At 40.7% G+C, this 20,624-nt stretch overlaps 1 protein-coding gene across 1 annotated transcript in view; it reads right to left on the reverse strand.

Moving 5' to 3' along the window:
• Nucleotides 1-20,624, reverse strand: part of diaph2 (diaphanous-related formin 2) — a 376,472-nt gene that overhangs the window by 206,490 nt on the left and 149,358 nt on the right. Inside the window, exons 14-19 of the mRNA XM_034690901.1 lie at nucleotides 19,641-19,753; nucleotides 14,713-14,829; nucleotides 8,565-8,683; nucleotides 6,487-6,551; nucleotides 5,537-5,641; nucleotides 814-876 (exon numbers count right to left, since the gene is read on the reverse strand). Of these exons, the coding sequence (XP_034546792.1) occupies nucleotides 814-876; nucleotides 5,537-5,641; nucleotides 6,487-6,551; nucleotides 8,565-8,683; nucleotides 14,713-14,829; nucleotides 19,641-19,753 (582 nt within the window). The remainder of the gene's footprint in view (nucleotides 1-813; nucleotides 877-5,536; nucleotides 5,642-6,486; nucleotides 6,552-8,564; nucleotides 8,684-14,712; nucleotides 14,830-19,640; nucleotides 19,754-20,624) is intronic.

Raw genomic sequence — 20,624 nt, forward strand, 5'->3', positions numbered from 1 at the left:
TTTTCTTACATTAGGTGTTGATTGCCAATCTGTATTTTATCAGGCATCAATGCATCAAGCATTTTATAGGTTATTGTTTCTCACCAGCTTTTGAATATTTTTTAGATGGCTTCTGCCTTTGTGAGGCCCATCTGGATCTCAGTTTTTAAGCAGAAGTCAGATTTAATACAACCCATCCAATTTGAATTCATAGTCTCCTGAAGTCAATGGGGAGGTCAGTATGGCAGGTAATTAACTCTGAATGCAATGTGATTAAATCTATGCCCCAATCTCATCTCTGATAGAGGAATTCAATCACCAAGTGTTTACTTATGAAAATTGCATTTAAGGGGCAGGAAATGTGTGTGTGGGTAAAAAACCCCAACAGGGTTTACAATAGACTGCAGCTGCTAACAACAGAGAAAAGTCTTTAAAATGTAGAGGTTATTTTTTCCTGTGGATTATTAATTTCTAAAGGGAAAGTGCTTCATCAAGTATGCTGTCAAACCTGCAGAGATGCCTCTAAAACTGATTCAGTATGGCAAATTGAGATCCCTCTACAATATGAGGTATTGCAGATGAATTCATGTCAGAAATGAGTTGATTTTCTGTGAAATTCAAACATACTTTGCAAATTTCTGTATAACACAGTGTGGGGCACACATGCAAAGAGAAGAACAAAGCTAACAAAACCAGTCCAAGAATCACTTTGAGGATCATTTACAAAGAAGATTTGAGGCACTGCAATCCCAATCATTTATCACAAAACTTGGATTTGATGTTAATTAACTGTGAGATTATGTCAAGGGCCACACATGCAAAGAGGACACCCACCTTGGCTTCATATTCCCTGTTGAGTGTCTGAGCCTCTTTGAGGTTGTCTTTTTCAATAGTTAACTGTGCAGATACAACACACACGCACACACACACACACATTCACAGATACACACACCATGGGGAACACACAAGTCACAAAAGAAGGCAACAAAGAGGCACAAATGGGGGTGGGTTAGATAGACAGAAGAAGAAGAAGAACACTAGTACACCAGAACAGGTACGGTACGCACAGCAAACACAAAGAAGGCAGAGAAAAAAGGCGAGCAGGGGAAAGAGGACGTCCCTTACACAGTTAATGACAATGGAAGCACAATGTTATATTCCCATTTTGTCTGAATGAGCTTTTTGATGTGCAAAAGGCAGAGTGTACTGTACTTTTACACCTAAAACAAGATGTAATCTATCTTCAAAAGAGCATCAATGTAGAGCACTGACTGAGGCATGAAAGGAACAAGGCACAGCATCACTGACAGTCGGTGCACCTTCAGAACCTTTCTTCTTTTTTCCTTTTTTTTTGGCATTGCAAAATACATTTCAACTTAACACTCTTAGATGTGTGATGGGCATTGATTTCATGCTGCAGTCTTTGTTTCAGAAATTTACCAATTTTGCTTTGATATTTCTCCCTCTCTGCGACCTTGCCAAGAGAAGAAGGATGGGAAAATATTCCACAGTAACAGAAATGTTATATTTTTGGGGAGTAGTTCCTACAGAGTAACTCTTTCTATAGACTGTAGGGAGCTAAATATTTGATGTGCGTAATGGAAAAAAGGAGATGGGAAACTTTAGAGGGGTGGGTTAAAAGGAACTTTCATTTTGCAAGAATTCCAGAAAATGGAAGTACAGTGCAATATTTAAAGCAAAGAGAAGTTTCACTTTATCTTTCATCCGTAGGGATTTCAAGTTTAAGGCTTTTAAGAGCAGGCCAGGAATTTCCTCAGCAGGTACAGTAAAGTATGCCCTGCTTTCGACCAGCAATTAAAAAAAAGAAAGTAATGCAAGGACACGTTTATGAAATTTGAATGTGAGTCAGTGATTTAAACAGTACATTTCTGGCTCTATCTATCCATTGTGAGTGGTGCTGTCATTCTCAGTTGAGTCAAATTCTGTAATCATCCAGGGCTGAAGCTATCCTGGCAGTAAAAGAGAGAGAAAATGGTCCAGTACACCTCCAGCCTCTCTTGGGGCACAGCTGGGTCAGCTACTACACCGCCAGGTTGTTAAAACCTATTAATGGGATGGCGCAGAGTACTCCAGTGTACCACTGCAGTGTGCTACATTATTCATCACATCCAGAGCCAATTCAATGAAAAGCTTCCTTTTTTTTCACCTTGAGTGGTCTCAAGCAAAGTTTTGGGGAAGGGTGGGTGATTTCCACTTGTTCTGATTTGTGCCCTGTGCTGATGTTTACAAGCTCCACTCAACTCAATTGAGGGATAATCAAACAGACACATCAAACGGGCAGCTTGTTACAATGGCAAAGTTCCCCCAGAAAGAGTCTCATTAAATGTGTCGCTTCACAAACAAGGTGAAGGGAAGCGACTCAGGCATGCGTGTGTTTTCATATCTGACAGGAATTCTGTCTAGGAGATGAAAGGTGAGGGTCAACTCCCACTTCATTCATATTCTGCTGAACGGCAGGCATAGCAGCTTTGATGGACAAACTGAATGCGTGTCCACACAACGATTTAAAGGGTCGGTGCTCTTACAGTTAATGGCTTTCTGCAGCACTGTGTCAAATGTGGATTAGGTTGGGAAAAGATACTTTTGCGGAGCTGTCTTCTTGGAAAAACAAACTCGCAACTGTCTGAGGGGATGGCACTGTTGGGTTGTTTGAGGAAGCAGACGAGTTGTGTTTGTGAACAGACAAAGCGGGCTGAATTTTTTTATACTTTTGAAACTTAAACCATAACAGCCAAACAATAGAATCTGAATAAAAGTGAACGTATCTGTGATGTCTGTTCAAATAAGCAGCATTTTCTATATCATGTACAGAAGCCCTGAGGTGACACGAATCCACACATTTTACTCTGTTCCCATACCGGGTTAACTTCAGCTGTTTTCTGGTGATCATATCTGGACATGAGATATTCTCTCTCATATAGACCTTCTGGTACTGACCCCTACAGGGCAGTTGATGTTGCTATTTCTTGAAGGTAATATCCTACATGGCCAAGGTGCGCATGGACTTAGTAGCAGACATGCCAACAGGAGACTGCAGCGTATAATCCACAAAGATTTTTGGAAGGAGAGCTGGTCTTTCAGCTTCTTAAAAGATTGCTGGGTCTTCTTTGAAGCTGTTTGAGAAGATAGACTGGTAACTCTCTGAGGCTACTTTGGGCAATAAAAGGGCATCTGACAGAGTATTTCACATTTCTACTCACACATTCTTGGGTGTCAAGTTGAGGAAAGTAGGGTTGGCTTCTTTGGCTTGGTGGTTTGGAAGAGGCACCTGACAGGCTATTGCACATCTCTGCTATTGTGCTTAGGTGTAGCCCCCACATCATAGCTGACTAAGTTGGTGAAAGTAACGTTGGTGTCCTTTCTCCAACATATGAAGAAGGATACTAGCCAGCAACTAGTGCTGTGGTATAGCCCACAACCATAACTAACTGAATTGGTGAAAGTAATGTGGTGACCTTTCTCAAACACGCACCAACACACCTGTTCAATCACTACATAGTCCACTGCCTATGGAGGTCAGTCACCGAACATATGGAATATGTAACTTGGTGGAGAGACAGTCTATTTACTCAAAGAACCAAGGGTACCACTGTAGCTGACTGATCATAATTCTTTAATAGAAATAGCCTTACCTTACCTCATAAATTGGGAAATGGCAGCATGACATATTGTGGTCTGGCCTATCACAGTAACCAGCCCATTGTTTTGCTTTCCAGATTGCCAGGATATTACTCTGTTATCATGAGAAAACAATCTTGAAACAAGACAAATTAATCTGATAAAATGGTAAAAAAAACTATTTAGTAATCCTGAGATTACGAGAAAATAAGTTTAAATCTCAAAAACAAGTGAAATTAACTTGTTTTGACAGAAAAAACAGCTTCATTGTCTTAAATAATGAGATAAATAAGTCAAGAAATCTACAGGAAATGACTTGTTGCCACAGGATAAGAGAGTAAGCAATATGTACGGATGCATGTCCACTTGGTGCCACCATTACCATGACAACAGAATATGATTTCATATTTACGGATAAGGTCTTCAAACCCCAAACTGTGCTTTAGATACCGAGTGTATGTTCTGTGAAGATACATAGGGGATATAATATGAAACTTATGGCTATATTCGTGCAGGTTTGTGCCAAACAAATGACATGTTTCCCTTCTGAGGTTAATATCTGCTGATGTGCCGCTCTCAAGCAGTCACCGCTCTTTGAAGGAGCATTCAGACAAACAGAGGAAGAGAGGGCTTGACTCTCCAGGGCTCCTCAGCTCTGCACTACCTGTTAATGCACCGCAGTCAGTCAGTCTTCAAAAGACAGAAGGCCTGTCAGGGGAAGGGCGAGGAGGAGGTGTGTTATGGGGAAGAAAACACTTGGAAACACAACATAAAAAGCTCCAACAAGGGAAAGAGGGCACGCTAAGGTAACACAGCCTGATGCATTCGGCTCTGACAGAAGGTGGATAAAGGAGAGAGCAAGGGTAGGAAAGGAAAAGGGGCGAGGAAGCACAGCAGTTGGAGAAGAGTAGATGCAGAGCATTGCAGTGTCATTAAAATAGGAGGGGAGTCTGTGGGATATGAGGGATGATGAGTTTGGGTACAAATGCAGGTTTAAAAAAAATGGTGACGCAGCACTCAGGCATATAAAGCGCAGCGGTGAGACCTATACACACATTCAGTTTTATGAAGAAAAACTATGTGCAACTGACCGGGACAACAGCCAAGCGCTTGTGCCATAACACAGCATTTGTTGCGGGCCTAAGAATCATAGCAAAAGCACTCAAGTTGCAGTATGTTACAACTGAGAGAACTAGCAGCGATGCAGGTGCAGTTTGTCAGACAGGGAGTGCCAATATAGGCAACAAGAGATGAATGTTTGAGAGAAAGAGCAATCTCCAATATAAATGTAACAAATGTAGCTATACCATCTTTCAATGCTGGTTTATATTAAATTCCCTAAGCAGAGAGGCAAACTGCCCTTTTGTCTCAAGACAATACTGAAGTGTTTGAAATTGGGTTAAGGGGGAAATAGCAGTCATTTTCTGCGCTTAAAATGGAAGGTTTTGCCTGTGAAGAAATGATGTGGAGGCCAGGAGAGGAAACGCAATCCATCTCCGTGATGATAGAATTACATAGGAAAAGCTTCAATAGAGCAATTGGCGCATAAAAAGAGCTACAACTTAGGAAGGAGATTGACCCTTTATTAAATCAAATGTTCCTGCATGGATGATAACTTCCACTTACAGCCGCAGCTCATCTGTAAGTGGGTTTGAAAGGTATCCTTCTGACCAAATCAGCCCTTTTCAAGTGCTGCTATTACTTCTTGTTACTTTGAGCGTAAGGCAAACTTTTTCTTCTGTTTAAGATTGTATGAGATACTTTTTACTTCAAAGACTGATTAAAAGACTTTCTTGACATATTTGGTCCGCTGTCTCTTTTCCGTGCCTTTTTTGGGAAACCATACAACAAGAAAGCTCTTTGGGGGAATGTAACACTGTTTTTGCAGAGTGGTGGGATTTCTCTTTACAGATTTTACCTGGGACTCCAGGGCCTGGATCTTCCCCTCCAGCTCTTTGATTTTCTCTTCCTTCTTTTGAGATTCAGCCTGGGCCTCCTGCCGTGCACTGAACTCCTCATCAAACTGAAAGAAAAGAGGCACAAGCATGTCTGTGTGCACATAACAAATATGTGTACAAAGATTTAAACACACACACATACACACACATGCGCGCAAGGTTGGTGAGCTGCGCGGTGTCTCAGGAAAACAGCCACGGGGCACATCAACAGACACCAAAACACGGCGTCTTACACTCTCTGGCCGATTTCTATTCTTAGCCTTCATGGCCCTAGAGCCCTGCTGTCCTTTGTCTTTGTTTCAGGCCTGGCTTTCATGTATGTTGATGGATCTAACCTTTGGAGAAACCAAGCCCTGTCACTACAATGACTTCAACGGCCCAGCAGGGTACTTGCTGGGCTGGTGGGACAAGATTCTTAAGGAAAAAAACAGACCCTGGACCCCCTCAGTGTCGCCAGACAGCGGCAGTGACGCAAGAAGATACATTTAAATATCATACATAATATGCTCCAGGCGAGGTTTAACTGTAAGGGAGGGGCTATTTTATTTGCCATGAATAAAAAGGCAATACATAAATACAGAAGTTACAAATTTCATAGCATTGCAAAGGACATGTCAGATGAAGAGAGAAATCCTTAAAGGGCCAGCTTAAAATGCAGAGCTGTACAAAAAAAAAAAAAGCGCCTTCACATAACTTAACTCTGCCCTGGCACCCTGCACAAATAAGTATACATCAGAACATCGGCATCGATTCTTGTAATGCTGATACGGATCATGTAGCGTCACAGCCAGCTATTGATCAGGGCATGGAAAATCAATAGCTTGTCTGGGAGCTCTGAGGAAGAAAAAAACTTTCCTGATGGGAGTCGGCCAACCAAAGGAGGGGCTGTTGGGAGTGATTAATGTCTCACCTTTTTGGAGTACTCTGCAGCCTTCTGCTCGCTCTCTTCGACTTTGGCTTTGTCCACACACTGATCTGCAAGACAAGACAGCAGCGGGGATGAGAGAGTCCAGAGGCATCTCTGGGTGGGATGTGCAGGATAAGTTCAAGTGGATCTATTTATAAAGCATAATAGAGCTCATATGATTTGAAATCTTTCCCTGAAACTTTGTTTGGTCAGTGGGATTTTTAAGTTATATTTTTGGCCTTTTTGCCTTTATTTGATAGGACAGCTGAAGAGAGACAGGAAATGTGGGGAGTAGAGAGTGGGGAATGACATGCAGGAAATGGTCGACCGGCCGGGAATCGAACCGGCGACCCCTGCGACGAGGACTGTGGCATCTGTATGTGGGGCGCTCAGACCGCAAGGCCACCAGCGGCCCGGTCAGTGGGATGTTTAACAGTCATTTAAAGATTTGTCAAACAGTGCATTAAACTGATTGGATACTGTGGGCACTTGACAGATCACTTCTATGATCTTTAATAGGTTAATTTTGGTCTTGCATTTTGCCTGTTGCAATTTGTGCATATTTAATTTTTATGTTTCCATGTATGGACCTTTGAAAAAATAGTTGCTATCTAAAATTAAAACCTAAATTGATAAAAGCTGTCAAATTATATAAGCAATTCATAATACCGGAGAGATGAATTAAAAAGAAACACCTCATGGATTACATGCTTAATGTTTAAATGGACCTTCACGTGTCTCCCATTAAAAGTGGTATAAATTAGATTCTGATGAAAGGCAAAACTAAGGGAAGAATGAAATAAATGGGAAGTGTAAGATACGTCCGCCCTTGGAGAGAAGCAGACAAAGTACAAAAATGGGCAGCATAGGCGACTGATGCAACTGCTGTGTTAACCTTGTGAAGAGGGGACAAGTACAGAAAAACTGTTTTCGTGATGTGTTCAATGACTTCCACACATATGGTGAAATCAGTCATAGTGTGAAATCATTGGCTCATGCAGTAGTGCTACTTTTTTTTTCCACTCCTCTTCTCTTCATACTACTCTCACAAACAAAAGTTCCCTCAACAGGAGCATTTATCACCTGAACATGTTCCAGCTGTGTCATTAAGTTGTCACATCTAGACTCAACATTAAACTTTAAATTGAATGCTTCCTAAACGTCTTCTTGTTTCATTTTAGCATGCACACATACCCATATTATCCAGTTACCCTGTAGATGAATTATCTGCACAACACAAGTCTCAAGTGTTAATTGTTGTTAGATCACACGTCATGCAACACATTTTAACTCAGAGACACAATTACTGTTGGGAACAGACACCCTGATGTGAATGTGAAAAAAAAGTGGAAAATAAAACACAGAGAAGGTGGAATGGCATCTTTCAAATGCATATTTGGATTTGGCATCAGGAGATGTATTTTTTGTGTGAATATAACAAACCCATAGGACTTTTTCTTCTTTTAATGACAAACTGATAACACTGAAGTAAAGTGAGTGAGAAAACTTGTTAACTATTGCATCAGTTTTCTGTGGATAGGTTTAGAAACTTTTAATGACCCTTTGTTGGCAAGTAACAGAACTGCTAGTGACATAATAGAGCAAGACAAAGCGGTGTTATTTCTTTCTTTTGACTGTTTGAAAAAATATATATATATACCCATTAGTAATGCAGCGTAAATAGATGTTGTCTCTATGATGCGAGGAACACTGCAGATAAATACTTTTACTGCAGAAAATCGACATTTAAAGCAATTCTGATGTAACAGCATCCATTTTGCCAGACATAATGCATTATTCATAAACAATTAGATGACCCGATCTTATATGTCAAGCCACTGCAGGTGTTGTGTTTGGCAGGGAAATCTCAGGAAGATCTGGAAAGATAATGAGAATGACTGCAAGGTTTCAAAACAGTTTTCGGCACAGTGGTGATACACCTCCTGCGGCGGAGAGTTTCAAAGGAAAAGAACTGATGATCATGATTTGGAGGAGGATTTGGGTAAACTCCAATCTATGTGAAGATTGCATTTATAACACTGTTTAACAACTGAGTTCATCTTTAGCAACGCAAAAAGTACCAATCAGATGGGTGAAGTCCACGTCCAGTCGTTTACTGTAGCCAAAGTCGGGGTCCATCCCGTTGCGATGCAGAACCACCTGGGACACACATTCCTCTATCACCTTGTAATACTGAGGCCTGAGAGGTCACAAAACATAAAGCAGAACAATTAGACACACCACAAAAAAGATGAGAGTGAAGCAAACTCTACAAGGCTAATTAACCACAAATGATTCCCCTATCTGAGCTAGAGGTCACAAAATGCCATGTCAAAAAGGGCGCTGCAGCAGAAAATAGGCACCCTATTAAATTTGATAACTTGCCTCACCCCGATCATGAAATTAGCAGATTAATGGGCGAACAAAAACCTAAAGTCTGAGTAAGTCTGTCCATTTCAAGGTGACAGACGGTGGCCCACGCTACGCTTGCCCTCTCGCCTAATTTGCAATCATCTTAGCCAATTAGAGCGACCATAAAAAGTGAAATGTAAATCTAATCAGCGTAATGTGTGTAATTGAAAAGCACAATGACCAGGAAAACATGTCGGCCGGTTAGGAGTGTGACTAAGCGTTCGGCGTTATCAAGCGGGGTGTGTTGAATCAGCCCCAGAGTCCCGTTTCGCCGCACAGGTTGGTATGTGACCTTTTCCTCGGTAACATTATCAACTTTAATTGCAAGTGACATTTAGCAAATACAATGCCAGCTTAAGCCGAGCCCCAGACTGAGAAATAATGATTTTCTAGACATGACATTGAACAGAAGTTGATGTTTAAATTTGCAACAGAAACACCTTAGTTTTTATTCCTCCAAGGACTCGGGCCGCATTTGTTTTAAAACGGGACATAGGATTTGAGCTGAGTCACAAGGTGTGGAAAATTGATCTATAATGATTCCAATCAATAATGCCCCAAAGTCGCAATAAAAGAACAACTCCTCCAACTTAGAAGTACTAGAAAATCCATGTTCAAGCACTTGCTTACTGAGTAATAGTTCAAGTGTACTTGGCTGAGCGATCACAATTCAGGAGACAAGACAAAATGAAACAAAACTTAGTACCAGTGGAATTACTTTTTTTTTCAAGGGACAATTTTTCATCCAGACAATCCAACATAAAGTTAAAAGGTATAATTTCAACAAATGTGAAGTGACTTTGACAGTTTCAACAACCCAGTAAGGCCACTTTTAAACTGAACACTTTAAGAATAACCCTGACATGGTTGAACTTAAGTGAATAACTGTGATTGATTGTAATTTGATGTGATGTCATGTAATGTTAAAGGGAATCTGTATAGAGGAATAAAGGAACAATACACCAAAAACCTGCCTCCAATATTTTTTTGTTTGTTTGTTTGTTTTAGTCTTTTTTTGGGCCTTTTTGTCTTAGCTTTGTATATACATGGGGTAATTGATAGTGTAGGAAACTGGGAAGCAGAAGTGGGGAGTGACATTCAGTGAAGGGTCCCAAGTTGGAATCCAATCTGGCTGCCTACCTTGAGGACTATGCCGCTATACATGGGGCGCAAAGTTAAACTCAACTGGCCTTCTTGTTCATTTGTTTTCTAAATCTTGCGTGTGTTGTAGTTTTATACTGTTGTAAAGTAACACTGTAGAGTCCTCTGTCTGTTAATCCTCTAACATTTATTTATGTACAGTCCAAGAAAGAAAAAAAATCAATCTGTCCCAGAGTTTTGAGATCTGGACACCGGGTTGAACAAGACAAAATATGACAAGGAGGATCAGCAGCTTGAAGAGGGACAGCCCTCTGATCCTATAATAACATTGGCTCTTTCATCTTGTTTCGGATATGATACAGTGCACTTGTGGGCAGGGAGTAGACACACAAATATACTTCATATTGAGCTCATTTAAGTAGCCTAAGTTTGGTTGTTTTAGTTCAAAAGTTCTTACTTTCTGCATATATTTAAGTCTACACAGGAAGATATTTAAACCTCTTTCAGGCAACGGTGTTATAGTTAAATGTTAGCTTCTATATTTTAAAAAGATAATTACTAAAAATTTTAAAAATCTGAGAAGATTTTGTGTCAACTTTGATGCTTACAAGGAGTAAAAAAGTGTAAAATTCTGTGCGATGTCTCTACATGAAAAGCAATAAGAGGAAAAAGTGCTAAAAATGAATGATTCGGCAGAGTTTTGACCAAAAAGTGAGCAACTAGGTTGGTTGATTATGTGTTGTACCAAAAAATCCCATTCATTATTTTAGAAACTTTTAGAAATTAAAGGAGCTTGGTCTAAAAATAAGCTTACAGTATGTATTTTATTAAATCATCACAAAGACATGTAATGGAGTTTATTTTCAAGGTTTTGACTCTATTGCCCATGATTTCAAAGGTAGTGCTGGTAACTTGTGGGTGGACAGGCTGTATCGTGCTCTGAACAGAAATATGAAAGAACACAAAATTCAGAGCCAAAGCAAATAGGAATAAATCAGCGTTTAGGTGCACTGTTTTGAAAGCATGAAGCTGGAGCTGGCGGATGCGCCCACTCGTGATTGGAACAAGCTAGTGAAAGCTCACACATCGCCCTGCATGGCTTAAGCACTGTGGCACTCGGCTTACAACTGTCACCAGTGTATGCCACATTATTATCTCAATAAGCCGCCCTATTTTCCCTCCGTCCTCCATCCTCCGCCACCACCAGGCAGATAGGGGCTGGGTGGAGATAACTAGAGACGCAGAGAGTGACCCAGAACTGTCAGGCCCCTCCACAGTGGGCAGGGCCGGGCTCCAAAAGCCAGCATATGTCCCCTGCATCATTCCCCACCTCTTCTTTTACTCTGGCACCTTCATTTCTTCCAATGATAGCTCGCAGTTCAGCGCAGCCACAGCCACTTGATCCAGCTCTGCTCCACATAGCCAGAGTAATCCCCATATCACCCGGCTCCAAAAGAGCAGATCTGCTCTATATTTACTGGGTGGGTTTGATGTGCTCCTATTCATTAGGGCTGCAGCGAGAGATTAATTATCAAAAATAAACCAAGCCCCGGAGGGCAGAGCAACAACTGATGTTGTGTTGGGAGGAACGACGGCAGGCAGAGCACTGCAACAGTTTACCCACACTGTCGACCTCCTCAGACTTATTAGAAGATGAAATAAATTAAATAATTCAATTAATTAATTAATTAGAATCAAATCTAGAATATTACTTAACTCACAAATTAAGATGCCAAGTGTGCAATTATTTCCAAAACATAGCTTAATCCTTTAGTTTAGATGGAATATTTTGGGCACACAGGTACTTCTTTGATCATATAGCCAATATCTGTCACACTTTAATGCCTTATACCCAACCATAGGCTGCCAATAATTGATGATTCAACTTAATCCATGCTTTTCTACCAGCACTCTCTGACCTAACAGTTTTATTTATGTATCAAGTCGACAAAATCCTCTATACATACTATTTCATATGTTTTATTTAGCCTATAACATCAAAAGAGTGTTACTCTAAGGGTCAATACTGAACAAGATAAATCGTTTTTCTTGACCCGTACTGCTGCGATTTTTCTACATAGAAAAACACATCTTTTAAAACTCCATCAGATTTCTTGATGATCACTGTCACTGATCCCTCCACATTGCTGGCTAACAGAGGAGCACATGGACACTGGAGCAAAGATGGACATGGGTGTTGCTGGTTAATGCGAATTCTATTTCTCACTTCCCACAAATAGATGAGGGATACATTATTCATAACGCCAAGGGAATAGCAACTTGTCTATGGTAAATTCATCTTCCTCCTCTCATCTTCACTTCATCTTCTCTTTTTTTTTTCGTCTTATATCGGCAAAAAAAGTCTGACACAGCAGTGAATTCATCAGTGTCACTCCATGCAGAGGAGCAGTGGGTTCCCTGCCCAGCGGCTGACATATTTGCTCCTCATGGCAAAGTAGAATGCTAACCCAACAGTTTAAAACTACTAAATTATTTCAAAGAACAGAATATTATGCCAACTGTAATAACTTGTGTTTTCCAGACAAAAAGGGGCTTTTAGTTTGGAGTTTCATCTCCATAAAGTATGTTACATCCAACTGGTTACCACAAGGGTAATAAGCTAAGTCTTACTCAGAGGTTTTGGGGAATGATATCTTATTAAATCATGCTAAGTTTCCATGTACTTCAGGTTTTGTGTTTTGCTTCTATCTGATGTACATTGTTTAGTGTGTTGGGTAGTCTCAGTGACGTCACCCAATGCTTTCTTAAGATCTTAAGGCATCATGAAGCAAAATGATGGTGGTGGCCATTTTGTAAGCGCTGACTCCAACTAACTTCCAACTACTCAAGAAACCAGTAAAAAAGGTGGAGTTGAGGTCATAGCCATGCTGCCTGGCAAACACCTACAACTTGCTCACCTGTCCGTCAAATTGGCCACACACCCTCAAAAAAAGAAAATGTGTTTTTTTGATACCAGGCAAGAGACATGCTTTAATCTGAAGTAAAAAATGGGCATTTTTAATATGAGTTTTAGTTATAGGCTGCATAAAACTAGGACGTAGCTCATTGACTTCACCTATTGGTTGTTCAGACAGACTTTTTTAAGCCTATGAACCGTGGTCGCCATTAGGGATGGGAATCGTAAACTGGGTCCGACTTAGAACCGGTTCCAATTGATCAATTCCATCGGAATTGTACAACTCAAATGTTATCGATTCTTATTAGCGATTTATTTTCCAGCACGACATCACGTCACGTCGCTGTACGCTGCATTACGCCACACACTCTGCGACGCAGAAGTCCTTCAACTACGAGGAAACATGGAGAGGAAAAGCCTTTTTTCCTCTCCAAATGCAAAGTATTTTCCTCCAGGCTCGATGTTCAAGTTGAATATGTTAATGTTCAGTCTTGTGCAGACATAATTTTGGAAAAAATAAAATGGTTCCTTTGGTGCGGAAGACTGTGTAGAACTACTTTTTTTCCCCTCAAAGAAAAACTCAGGAATCATTAGGAGAACTGATAAGGAATTGGATTGATAAGCAGGATCGACAATGGAATTGACATTGATAAAATCTTATCAATTCCCACCCCTAGTTGCCATACTGGAAATGCTGACTCAACCTAACTTTTGGCCTGCACAGCAAGAGGTAAATAGGCGGAGTTGAGGCGGGCCTCTAGCGTCCTTGCTAACAGCTACAGTGTGCCCGCCTGTTTGTTTAGTCAGCCGTGTCCTTAATTATGCAAAACTCAACCTTAATATCTTCAAGGTTGTTGCTTGGCTCTGATAAGAGTCTCTTTGGCTTTTGGAACCAGCCCCAAGTGGACACTCAGGGAACTGCAGTTTTTAAAACCTCAGCACTGGCTTCTTTGTATACCACCTGGGGTTGCAACCAAGCGGCAACCTCCTGTCTAAAAATATGAGTCCAATGCAGAAGTGTTTAAAAACTGCAGTTCATCAAGGATCCGCTTGAGGCTGGCTCTGGAAGTACCGGAAACCACATACACACCAATTCAAAAAAGACGATCTTTACAGCAGAAATAAACATCTTTACAGCCTGGTGCAAAAAATGAGTGTAGTCTGGATAGCTCATTTCTCGATCGACACACACTGTACGTGGGGTGAATTTTTTTCTAACACTGCAATTTTGAACATATTAAGATTATGAGTCTTCCAATGAGAGGCACAGATGACTTGATTGACAGGCGGGAACACTGTAGCTGCTGGCTCGGAGGCTCAAAGCCCGCGTCTTTACCTCACCATCACTCGACAGCAGCAATATTGGTCTCAAAACAGCTCTTCAGAAACAGATGGGTGACATCACGGATACTACGTCCATATAGTATAGTCTATCGTTGCAACTTAGTTTAATTAAGTAAACCGTTTTACATACAGGTGTACATCTTATGTACATTTAGTTTATGCAATGTCTCAAGAATCATATCTTGCTCAGTCTATACATTTTGCAGTGGAACTATAAGTGTACAGAGGCAAGCAAATAGATGTTGGCATCACATGTTCCAGGTAAGTTATACACAATGTAGAGTAATGTACACAACTCATATTGAACAAATAATATATATAATATAATATTGAACAAATAACTAAAGTCATTGTGTGCTACAAATCTACAGTAGAGAAAACACACAACATTCCAAAGCTCAAGTGAAGTGCTGCAGTTCATCACGAGGTTATCAGTGAAATCAAAGAGAACTTACCTGATGTAATAGTCGTTCCTGATGAGCAATAGGTGTTGAAGGACTGACAGGAAGTACGCCTCAGATCCGGTATCTTTCACCATGTTGGACAGGAGATGGTACACCTCATTCATATCAGTGCAGCAGAATGGTTAAAGAAAACAGCTTCATGACAGTTATATTTTTGCTAATTCAATAAAGTTTGGCTAACTTCTTGAGAAAACTACCAATAAGGGTTCATACTCAGGTGTCTTCAAATCCTTGTAAACATCTAAAAGTGTTAGTTTGTGCTTTTCTTTAAAACAACTTGTTTATTTTCCCCAGTTCCTCACCTCAGGTTTTCTGACAGGCATCAAGGAGCAAAAGCAAAAGGAGACGTGATTCCTCTTATCCATTTGCTCTCGGGGGAGCTAAAACGGCGAATAAGAGGAGGGGGATTGGCAATAAAGAATGCTCCCTCTGGTTTACCTGTCACTCTGAACCTTTCAGAGTAGAGGGAAATTAATTACATGAAAAACTCACTGGTTTGAATGTTCAAGGCAGGAATGATGGGGGGACGATTCTCGGGGCAAAAGTCTGTCTGAGATTCAACTCTCTGATTAAAGCTGACGTGCACTCAGGAGCGAAAATTCATGTTATTAAATTTGCAAAAGGTATTGATTATGTGTCTAGTGTTTGCTTTCCCCAAGAGGAAGACATGATGGTTTTGACATTGAAAACAGTTGTTACACCTGAGTCTTTTTGTTTTATTCTTCCATAATCAAAGATCAAACACTACATATACTTATCACCTGGCTTTCTTACCAATCACCCGGCTGTGTTAACCACTTGATGCTGATTGGTCAAGACACCTTGACAACGGTTATTAATTCTGAATGACAAGAAGGATGCTAGATGACAACCTGGTCAAGAGTCGAACATCAAATCAATCCATGGAAATGTTGAGTCACAGCCCATCGAGTGAACTGTTTATTATTTCACCTCATCCTGTCCACAATCTGACAGCATCAGAAGACAACACAGAGGTTATTTTTTATATTACTCTCAATCTTTAAGGATTAAGATATATGTCAAAATACACAGAACTTAAAAAAAATTGCTAGCAGCATTCAATAAATCAACTCTATTTCTCATACCAACCCCAACTCAGTTAAGGCAGATGGCTGTCTAACATGAGTCTGGTACTGCTCAAGGATTCTGCCTGTTAAAAAGAAGTTTTTCCTGGCCACTGTAACTTGCCAAATGCTGCAAAGTACTCCACTCATGTGGAATTAGGATGAGATCTTATCATATCAAGACTGAGTCTTATCATGTCTTGATGTTGGGTCGTTGTTAATAATTTAACAGAGTATGGTCTAGACCTGCTCTGTTTGTAAAAGCGTCTTGAGAGAACGTTCGTTGGGATTTGGTGCTATACAAATAAAGATTGATTAAGATTGATTGATTGATTAAATTAATTAGCAAGTATTAAACATAGCCAAGAAAACATATGTTTGACAGTAAGACAGGGGCAGTTTGCTATAGCAACTGGGAGATTCATATTGATATACAGACCCAAACAGTATTGTATGTATTCTATTGTAAAGGAGAACAGCGTAGGAGTTGTGCCAAACAAACAAGCAGACAGAGGCTTTCAAATCAGAAGGTTTGGGAATAATAAAGGTAATACAGGAGAGACGGGCAACTTGACAATTCAGATACAATATGCAAAATGTGCTGTGCTGCTCTAGAGTACACCAGCAGTAAGACTGACACAGTGTGACTGTGGAGGTGTCTGCAAGTGCCCTGGCGACCCACGCCTCAAGTTTCGAATGTATCAACGGCTACTCGCCTCAGGAGTGGTGTGCTGCATCATTCCTGAACCTTGTTATCACACTGTTGAATCAGATCATGTTGAATCGCACTGCATCGTGATTCAGGTGTGATTGTATTGCATGTCTGCATATATATCTTTAATGTATCCAATCGTTGAAAATGTATTGTGATACATATAGATCACACCTGAGATGCCAAACCCTACTATGCTTGTGATTTCTAATGGACTGATGCCTTTCAGCGCCTGTCTTTCGATGTAGATCAGTTAAGTATTTTTCTATCATCTTAAGCACAAAAAAAAATAAAATGCTATATTTAAATGCTAAGAAAGCTACCAGCAGCCTGCTACAACACAGCTAGAATATTTGATTTTCACAAAAGTCATACCTCAGACAAGGCAAAGAGCCAATCATGCTTCAGGGTTTTAGGGTGGCCACTGAGAAATCAAGGGGGGCCCACACCATCCATATGGATACGCCCCTGATTGAATCATATTACAAAATTCAACTCCCGTCTTTTAACAGCTGATTTGCAGTAAAAGGTTCATTAAGAAGTAATTAAATCTGTGTTTCTCAAACTTCTAATAGCTTCCTAAAAGTGCAGCTCTAAGAAGTAAAGAACCCGGGAAAATGAGTGATTTGGGGCCGATTTAATTTGTTTGCTTGAGAAAGGAGGATTTCCCCAAGGAGACTCGACTTGTTTGGAAAAGTGAAATAAGCCTCTCAGATATGTGCACACATGCAGAAAAAAAAGAGAAAAACTGAAGAGACAGTGCCCTGTTAAGCTTGCAGAGATAGAAACCTGATTGCCATCATAACATGAAGTCTGCTAAAATATTTACATAGCGCGACATACCGGCCGCAAAGCAATAACAATCTTCCGCACTGTGGCAGCATGTGTTGTGAATCCCCTCCCTTCTGCTTTGGGGAGAGGAAATATTAGTTTAATACATGATTTTTAGGTGACTAAGCCGAAGGACTCAGACAGAATTAAAGTGAAATTAAGACCAAAAGTGCACCACAGCAACAGTAACACTTCTGCAACTACTAGCATGTTGTGATAGCTGTGTTTCTGGATATACAAATGCTATGGCACCAAACTTTCTGAGAGATTAGAGAGGTCTCATAAAGAGGTCAAAGGTTAATCCTTGGAATTGGAATGCATTTATTGCTTCTTACTATTATTTGTCATGTTTAATCAACTGTTAAAGGAAGATGACTTTTTAATAGACTATCAATAATTCAGATGATGTATTTCCTCTATTAAAAAAAAACAGCACGTGACTCTATCCTCAATCTCCCATGCTCTCATCCACAGAAACAATCTGCAGTCGCTGCAACAGGAGGAGATCAATTCTTTTAAATACTGTGTGACACTTTTCCTATTAATTTCAACAATGTCTGTAATTAAACTCCTATCCCATATCAATTTTTTAGAGGGAGAGGGATGGGAATACAGGCTCTCCTTTACAGGATCATTTCCCTCCCTTGTATTAGCCGAGTATGAAGCCTGGGAGAATAACCAATCCTGTGAGATTCAATTATAGTCTCGCCACAGCAGCGTTTGAGAGGACATGAGAAGGAGCTCAGACTGGGAAGGTATCCAACTAGCTTCATCTATCACTAAGCTGCAGACATAAACCTAATGTAGAATGCCAATCCGTTCGATGACAACCCCCCCTCCTCTGCGATCCTTTACCGTCTCCCTCTCTCTCTCTCTGTCTTTCATTCTTTACACTCCCTCTCCAAATAATGAATAAACATGAGCGGCAGTCAAGTGTGACGTAGGCCAGTCAGTGGTGGGGTCAATCAATCACCATTCCACAGCTCATTAATATTTATTAGTGGCCTGGAGTCACCTCCTCGGCACATGGACCTGGGCCGGACACAGAGGAGATGAGCCTCTTCAGGTTAATATTCATGAAACTGCAGGGGGAAACAAGACACACGTGTGATGCTCAGGTAGCAGAAGTCCTGGCTGTGCTATAGCATGCACACAGATGTCTGTATATATATGTGTGTGTGTGTGTGTGTGTGTGTGTGTGTGTGTGTTCTATGCAGGTAAAGGGACAAAGGGTAGCCTAGGCATTCGAATCATGCTCCAAGCTTGCAGATCAATACCACATTGTCCTTGGAAACAAACAGTGGGCCTTCTCATTTGTGAACCTGCTCAAGCACATCATTAATCCAGGTGCACTTTTATTTTTTCACCCCCTCTCCCCACACACACACACACACACACACACACACACACACACACACACACACACACACACACACACACACACACACACACACACACACACACACACACACACACACACACACACACACACAAACTCACAACCTCCTCCCCTCACCTCCATGTGTCAACAGAAACTGTCAGTCACAGCAGCGCTCCCTGTCAGTACGAGAACTGTGGGACTCGGCGGAAGAAAAAGGTTGCAGGAATGAACATCTGCATAACAATGTCAGCGTCTGGTTCCACAATGTCAGCCATTCACACATAGCCTCAGAGAAGATTTGTGAATTATTAAAGGCTTCTTCTTCTGGAGGCTTGAAGAAGTTTCTAGAGACTAAATTACTGCCCTTCTTATTAACTTCCACTCCACATGTCTGGAGTTAAATGGACATTGGAGGAGAGAGCTGAAGGGGAGAGTTCACATTTCTGTAACGGCACCAAAAGACAAGGAGTGATTAGACTTGAAGAGAAGGAACCTTGGTCATATAATGTAATATGACTCTGCATAAAAATGTTTAAGTGTCTACTGTGCATTGTAAATGTTAAGAAGAGGAGAGCATCTGTCCTTTTGAAATCTCTCTCTTGAGTCTTACAACAGTTCTACTTAACCTGCGAAAAAAAAAGAGGAAAGAGAAGAGCAGAGGAGGAAGGTAATTATAAGAGGAGTGAAAAGGTTGAAGGCCATGGTGACAAGGTTATTTACCGAGTATGCCTGGTCAGGAAAGGGGCTGTATAATATGCTACGGCTCTTCATATCCTTGTCCAATGAACCAAACTATAAAGGGCTTTAGCTCGTGAGTATACACTCACCCATGGTACGCACTCATCTCCACATGCTAGTTCTACAGACCTATTCATCAGTAAATTCACACAGTGGGAGGACAAAAGGATATTCCATCTCTGCGCGGATGTCATCCAGGCGGTGGGAGAGTTCGATAGAGTCCTCCTCCTTGTTCTCATTGAATACTTTCAGCTGAATGTCGAGCTCCTCCGTCTCTTTTAGCTCCTAGATTAAGCAAGACATACAGCAGATGGATGAAAAGATGGGAGTTATACAAAAGGTCATTGTGCAGCATAGATGAGATAAACCATTGCAGAACGTGCAAGGGATAATTCAGATACAATTTGAAGTATTAGTATTTGTATGGCAGGCTCTCCATAAAATAAAAACTATATCGAAAGTGGACTTTTGACACTTTGTATCAGGATTTCCCTTACAGTTACTGTAAGGAAGTTCTCATTTATGTCAATCTTGGTGACAAAAGGTGTCATTCTGCTATATTTTCACCATCCAATGTATCACTCACAGTGAATCTATATGTCTTGGAAAGTGTAATAAAGAAAGGCTTTATCTGCAGCATGCATCAACTTGCCCCATCTAACAATGACCTGGTGGCAGCAGTGACAGACATTGAAAATAAATACACAAAGAATAGGCAATATTCATCCTGATGGCCTTGATTCTCTTGTTCTTTATCTATTTATATAGAGAGTATTAATTTATGTGTGACTCATACCCTTATATAAATGTTGTCCATAGGTAAATGTCAGAATAAACTTAACAAAAATATAAAAAAATGAAAATATAAACTAGCAAAATTAGTTCCAGGGCAGCAGCTGTACAGCAAACTGATTGCCCTGAACCCTCTCACTAGGTATTCCAGACAGTACTTATTCCTGCACACCTGTTCCAGCCACGAGAGGCTACAGCGATGCTCTTTACCACTTCTCTATGAATCACTGGCAGTGGAGTTTACACACGGAGACAGGGCCAAATGTAACCCAATTTCTGCAGGTATCAATCACCCTGCGCTGTTTTTCAGGTGCACCATCTGTCTTAAGCAGCACTGGTTCGGAGGGAGGTGCACAATGCCACA

Source organism: Notolabrus celidotus, chromosome 8 (assembly GCF_009762535.1).
Source record: "Notolabrus celidotus isolate fNotCel1 chromosome 8, fNotCel1.pri, whole genome shotgun sequence".
Taxonomy (NCBI): domain Eukaryota; kingdom Metazoa; phylum Chordata; class Actinopteri; order Labriformes; family Labridae; genus Notolabrus; species Notolabrus celidotus.